The following is a 6,938-nucleotide window of genomic DNA, read 5'->3' as shown; positions in this document are numbered from 1 at the left end:
TTAAAATCCAAAAAATCTGAGTAACATATTTATGAGTAAAAAAAATCAGATTTATATTTTTTGAATCGTTTTTAAGGTAAAATACATAAAAATGACTATATTAACTTTTGAATATTAATGATAAAAATCAAAAAAATATATATAAAAAATACTATATTAATTTCGGACTTGCAATAAAAATCCAAAAGATCCATTACAGGATAAAAATATAAATTACTAAAGTTTTGTATATATAGGTTGTCGAACGAAAAGGTTGAGTATATTTAGTACCCCTGCGTTATCACTTTAATGGCTTATAAGGGTCATACTAAGAAAAAACCTTTTTATTAGAAAGTACCACACCCAGTAACAACTAATCATTACTGGGGACAATCACCGCGTGGTCCTCCAAAAAACATTAATATCCCAAGTAAAATATCACTACCGGGAAAAATAAGATCGTAACAACTAGATTTTGTATCGCGATTCAGTTGCACCTTTGATGTATCAAAGTTTACATGATTTCCTCGATCATTAACGACTTTCATAGACTGCATACAACACATATATCTAGAATCAAAAACGGGCAAGTGCCCATGTCCCATTGGTGGAGTGAGTTTTCCGATATCAGCTCCTGCAACCCCTCCATATGCAATCACTGATGCATTGCTTTCTAAATGAGTAAAGATCTCTTTTGGCCAGTATCCTATCTTTGCATTGTCTATACCATTGATGAACCACCAGTTTCCGCTTTCTGGGTCGCGATGTATTGAAAAATAAAACCCACGTTAAGCACCTCCATAGGTACCAGCTTTAATATGTTCTCCAAAAGAGTATTCAGAGTGGAATTGCACAAATCCCGGGCAAAGCATGTTATAGCATCCTGTTTCTTTAAATCCATCAGCCTACACAATAATCATACAACAATCAATCTAGTATATAAATAGGCGTTTTTTTTTGGAATATCTGCAGCTATTTAAATAATTAAATTTGAATTAATATCAGAAAAATGATTAACTACGAACCGTCCACAAACCGAATATCTGGGTCTCATTGTCCCCAAATAACTGAGGAAATACCTGAAATTGAAAAGCGAATATTTATTCAAAAAACTATTTTTGACACTGTAACATAACAAAAATTAATTTATTATTAAAGATGGGTAATTGATGAGTGCTAAAAAGTGCATATTTCTATATATTTTTCTTGGCATTTAACTCATCTTTTGTGCATTAATTCTACATTTTATCCCATATTCTGTGTTTTCGTTGTTTTCAAGAATAAATACTTTTCTTAATTAATTTTGCATTTTTAGGTACTAAATAAAGCCTGGTTAACTCACGGAGCAAAAAGAGCAAAGAAACGGCAAAGACTCTCGCTAGGAGGAAGCGAAGAATGATGTTTGCAAGAGCCGGATCAACTAGAAGTGGGCTTGAAGAGGAATAATTGTTCTTAAAGAAGATATGGGCTTGGCATACCCAAGACCCAAAACCCTTACCCAAATCCATTTCCATTATCCATACCCATTTCCATGAGAGCCGTCAGATTGGATCCATCTTGTCATCCAACGGTCACCTCATCATTGTGCATCAAAATCCAAAGCTCCTGTCAAACATCATAGTACCTAACTCCATCTGGAGCCGTCAGCTTCGTTGTATCACTTAATCCAACGGTCGCTCAGAGCCTTCTTCTATCTTGCCGTTAGATTCAATCTGAAGTTGATGATCCAACGCCTTCCACTCGTTGTTCATCAAACTCAGCTGCACCCGCCTCACACCCTAGCATCAGAACCCTATACCCCTAACCAAACGGACCCTTCTTCTCCATCGGGTTCTTCTTCCCAAATCAATTTTCCCCAAAACCAGCTCCTCCTTCCACCCGACCATGGCAGCCTGCAACTGCTGCTCCTCGAGCTTCACTACACCCCTCTCCGCCTCTACCAAAACCCGTACGCACCACAGTTTTCTCTCCCTAGCCTAGTCGTTTCCCCAAACCCACATATCTTTGACCTAGGTGTGGAGTTGATGAAACAACTCGAGCTAGGGTTGCAGTACATCAATTGGAGCAGGAAGAGCATCAGAGGGACATCAAGAAACATGGGTCGAGCAGAATTCACACATGGGTGAGAGAATTTGATTTTCCCCAAATCAATTTAGGGTTTTCAAAATTAGGGTTTTTAGAAATTAGGAATTTGATGTAAGCTATAAATAGAAACTGATGTAGGATGTTAAAACGGTTCTTGGGTCATCCGAGATACCCCCTAATTGGGTTAATTTCATGTTTAATTTCAATTTCAATTTCAATTCCATAATACTATCAGTACATGTTCTTCACTGTTAAATTTTGTTCTTGTGTTCTAAACTTTGTTCTGATGTTATGTTCATGTTCTTGTGTACGTTAATGTTCATGTAATTCCCCTGTTTGACTCACATGTTCTTGTTTCGAGTCTTGATGCTTGACAAACATGAAAACTCCTAACTTCAGCATGTTCTAAATCCACCACTAGGGTGAGAAGACCCTTAAGCCTTGTTGGTTAGCCTTTAGGTTGATTCTTGTAGAACTCAAAATAGTCTAGGCTAGCTAAATTCCTAAAAGCCTCACTGACTTGTGATTAGTGGTGCTGTAAAAAGACCACTAATGCTAGGGGTTAGTGGTAGTTCTAAGGGATTAACCAGCCATATTAGTTAGAGACCTAGAAACCTAAATGACCTGTGATTGTTTATGCTTTAATCAGATAGGCAATGCTAGGGGTTAATCTAAGGATTTTAGGTTAGATAACTTGCCACATGAATTGCCCTGGCCAAGAGACTAGCTTGAACTAGACCCTCTTGTCCATTAGGGACAAGGATTTATCCCAGGCTAACTAGCTAGGTGAAAGAGAATTCTCATCCATCTCCATACACTTCCATTCCCACTGTTTTCATTTTCTTCACTACTTTTCCACTTTGTTTCCCTGTCACTGCCTTTGGCCCTTGGCCATTGTCTTTGTATTGCCACATTGTTACTATATCACTACCTCACTGTAAATATATCACCTTCACTGTCATTGTAGATATGCATCCTGGATTTCTTGTTGCCTTGTACATACCTTTGCTACCTTTGTATATACCATTTCCACTGTCATTCTTAGTCACTTGCTTTGCTTCCTGCCAACATCTCACAGTTATCTTTTGTCACTGCCTTGCATATAGAATTAGCTAGGAAAACTTCATAACACCCCAAGTCCCAGTGGATTCGACCCGTACTTGTGCACTCACTGCAACAACACCGTGCACTTGCGGTATCACTGTAGGCATCCATTTATTCATCTTATTTACACATCTATATTCGCCTACCAAATTTTTGGCGCCGCTGCCGGGGACTTGGCATTGTGTGGTTGCTGTTTTTCCTTGCTTTCTTTTGCTGCTATTCACTTGCATATCTTGCATTTAGTATAATCATTTAGTGTAAGCATTTATCTCATCATAACTTGCATTTTCATCTTTGCATAATTTTTCATCTTTGCATCATTTTCCCTTGCTGTTCTTGTTGTTCTTGACAGCTTCTGTTGAGCTTTCCAGGTGCTCCTGTTGCTGTGCTGTTGTGACTCTGTTTTGCTTGGATGAGCCCTTGTTGTTGCTGCTGATTGAGTTGCAGCTGACCTGCCACTTGCTGCTACTTTCTTCCTCTTCCTTGTGTTGCTGGCCTGTGCAGCTTGCTTCTGTGCTGAACCTGTAGAGCTGCTGCTGCCAAGCCTGCAACATTGCCCCTGTTCAGATACTGCTTGTGGTGCTGCTGAACTTGTGGTGCTGCTGAGCTGCTTCTCCTGCTGCTACCTCCTGCTGGAGCTGCTGTTGTTGTGATCCAAAGCCCAACTGGGCTTTTGCAACCAAACTGAGCAGCTGGGCTGTGCTTAAGCAAGTAAGCCTAAACCCATTAAGAGAACCCAACCTGTGGGCTTCCATTTTTAATTTGTGGGCTTGTAATAATTTTTTCCATTTTTCTGTTGGGTTTGTAATTAATATCTTGTGGGCTTGTTTGATTGCTTGTGGGCTTGTGGTGTTAGATTGATTTGGGCCTGTAGTTTTAAATTAGAAAAACTAAACTTTTAAAAGCCCAACTGGGCCTCAGACCAAACAAGCAACAGTTGGGCTATTTCAAAAGCTACATTGGGCTTAAGTTTGCATACACATTGTGGGCTTAGTTCACCTTCCCTTGGCAAAGCAATTTCTCCCACCAATGTGGGCTTGCTCCCAACACTAAAACCAAAATTCTTGCTCCCAATACTAAAACCAAAATTTTTGCTCCCAATTAAAAACCAAATTTTTCTACCTCTTTAAAACCAAATTTGCTCCCATCAAAACCAAAAGCTCCCAAATGGGCTTTGTCTTCAAAGTCTAAAACCAAAGTTTTCAAAACCCAATAAACCAAAGTTCTTCGAACCCATTATAGTCCAAATTTTTTCCAAAAATCCAAACCCATTAAAAACCAAATTTTGGGCTTTGTAACATAGTTACTTAGCTTTTGAGCCCAATCATGTCTGGATCTTGGTCTACAGTTCGGGAATACAACAAATCCCTTAGAGAACTTGCGTATGGACATACTCCACGTTATGAACCTTCCATAGACCATGATGTCAATAGTTATAGGAATTATTATGGACATTTTCAAAGTCCCGAGCCTCAATACATGAACCCTAATAACTATTCACACATGCATCAAACGTGAAAATGAACATTTTGCTAGTGCCTCACTCACACAATCATCACTGATCGATCAATTAGAATCTCGAATCGCAGCTTTAGAAATGCAATCACATGAGGAATCTGTCACATCTAATTTTCTTAGGCAACCTGAAATCTATGCATTTCCCGCATGTGGTAGTTTAGACCACCCTGTTGAGAATTGTCATATTTTGCATAATTTTAGGCAATCTAGAGAAAATCCAAGGTATGAAATGCCCATAAATTGTGAGAATGGTAGTCATTGGGACCATAATCAATCCTTTGAGGGTTGCGATCAATATTTTGTAAACCCTAATGACCATGCACACATGTACCATTCACCACAATTTGAACATGAAGAATTTTGTACTCCCATGAATTTAGACTCCACCACAGAAGCTCTCAGACTCAGCAAGAAAAACTTTGATAGATCTATATCACGAATTCATGCATATTTAGATCAGATTTTGCTTCACCTACAAAAGGAGGAAATTCATGAGGAAATGTATGTTGTCCTTAATGAAGTGTCTAGTCCCATTCATGTAAATGATGTTGAATATGAACCTAATTTAGAGGAACATGAATCGACTAATGACACCACCACTGTTAATGAGGACCAATATGCATGCTACCATGATGATGATTATGATGATTATGATGATATGTTAGAAGAACATGAAAATATTGTGGAACCTGTTGGTTCAATAACATATGGCTTCTCGCCCTCGACCTTCATGAATGTTGTTTTTTCTAATACTCATTGTAATTCATATGATTTTGATATTGACATGGGATTCGTACAATTATTCTGCGAAGATGAGCATGACATAGGAATAGTTGAATCTTCTGTAGACACTAATGCTAATATGCATGAAAATATATTTGATGTTTCTGATTCTCTACCTAGGTCACATTGTGATATTTCTCCTGATTTGCCGATGCATGAGAATCAATTTGTTGATGATGTTGATGACTCTGATTGTGATCTTGCCAATTTGTTTGATGATTGTGAGCATGTTGTGACACGTGTATAAGACTTAGGAGATGTTGATGTGATTAGTAATGATGTGCCTATCTTCCTACATAAGTCACAATCTGATGGCCTTTCACCCAACCTAGATTTGGTTTGTACCCATATTGTCAAACCGACTTTTCTGAGAGTCCCTAATCTAGGTTTGGAACTGTGTGCTTCCCAAGTCCTTTTGGACTATTTTGCATCTAAGTATAATATCTTTGAGGAGCCACAGTTGGAATTAGCATGTTTGCCCGTCCCTAGCACAGTTCACTTTGAGTTAGACGTTGTACATGATGAACCCCCAAAACTGCGAGATTTTGTTTCCAAAATGTTATCCGTTGAAAAATCCAGGTTTGGGGGGAGCTCATTTTGTTTCACAGTTTCACTTGCGTTTCTTTCCTGTTATATTTGTGTGAAGCTGTTGAAACCTCTGCACTTTGTCTTTTGGGTTGATCCTCAACTCTTTAGATTGTTAGTGTATGGTGAATTTTTTGTATATAATCCAGTAGATAAAATTTCTTAAAACCCTTTTGTTCCTTTTGTATATATTTTGCTAATCCAATATGATCTCGGCTGACATATGTTGGATTCTTGCCTTGAATAACAGAGTTCTAATATTGCTTTCGCCGAAATCGGGTATTCTCTTTCCTTTTTCTCTACTCAACATGATCCTCTTCATATGTTGTATTATAATTTTGTTCATATTTTGAAACATTGAGGACAATGTTTAGTTTAGGTTTGGGGGTGAAAAGTAGATACTTTGATAATATGCCATAATTGAAAACAAGAACTCCTTCTTTTTGAAAAAAATGAAAAAATCAAAATAAAAAATGAAAAATTGAAAAAAACATAAAAATGGAGCTCATTTACCTTGAAATGTTGATTCTTGTGCAAATATGTATTTTTATTAGGAGTCTTAGTCTAGATATTTAGGCACCCTGATTCTAGCACAATTCACATAGTGATAAGAAACTTGCACGCGCACGATCTACCAATACATGTATAGCCTCATCCTTGAGGTGTTCTATCGGAAGTTTTAGTTGCCAATCACTTTAGAATACTGAACGAAACTTGACTAGCTTGTTATTTGGTTGTTTGGGATAGAAGGTGGAGGTTACATTAAGAAAAACAACCATCGAATTTAACTGGGTGCATCAAAAAGGGCTACCTCTTGCAAAGTGTCATGTAATTTTTTGTTTCCTTTTGTATATGTATCAAAAGTGTTTCCTTATCAAAAAAAA

The 6,938-nt window shown here is 37.7% G+C and overlaps 1 protein-coding gene across 1 annotated transcript; it reads right to left on the bottom strand.

The window, feature by feature from the left end:
* Positions 1-359: 359 nt before the first annotated feature.
* On the bottom strand, positions 360-3,103 carry LOC113311558. The gene is made up of 4 exons (XM_026560385.1): positions 3,068-3,103; positions 1,005-1,058; positions 776-884; positions 360-733 (listed from the first exon to the last, which is right to left on the bottom strand). The coding sequence occupies exons 1-4, from the start codon at positions 3,101-3,103 to the stop codon at positions 360-362; spliced, it is 573 nt and encodes a 190-aa protein (XP_026416170.1).
* Between the last annotated feature and the right edge of the window lie 3,835 nt (positions 3,104-6,938).

This window comes from Papaver somniferum, chromosome 9, assembly GCF_003573695.1.
Source record: "Papaver somniferum cultivar HN1 chromosome 9, ASM357369v1, whole genome shotgun sequence".
NCBI classification, from domain to species: domain Eukaryota; kingdom Viridiplantae; phylum Streptophyta; class Magnoliopsida; order Ranunculales; family Papaveraceae; genus Papaver; species Papaver somniferum.
Note: the sequence above shows the minus strand (reverse complement) of the source record. Positions and strands in the feature narration are given on the sequence as shown.

Coding starts and splice junctions, on each gene's coding strand:
- LOC113311558 (XM_026560385.1), bottom strand. CDS start 3,103: ATGACAGTGGAAATGGTATATACAAAGGTAGCAAAG. Junction 885..1,004: donor AGATATTCGGTTTGTGGACG/GTTCGTAGTTAA, acceptor ATTATTGTGTAG/GCTGATGGATTTAAAGAAAC. Junction 734..775: donor TAAAGCTGGTACCTATGGAG/GTGCTTAACGTG, acceptor ATCGCGACCCAG/AAAGCGGAAACTGGTGGTTC.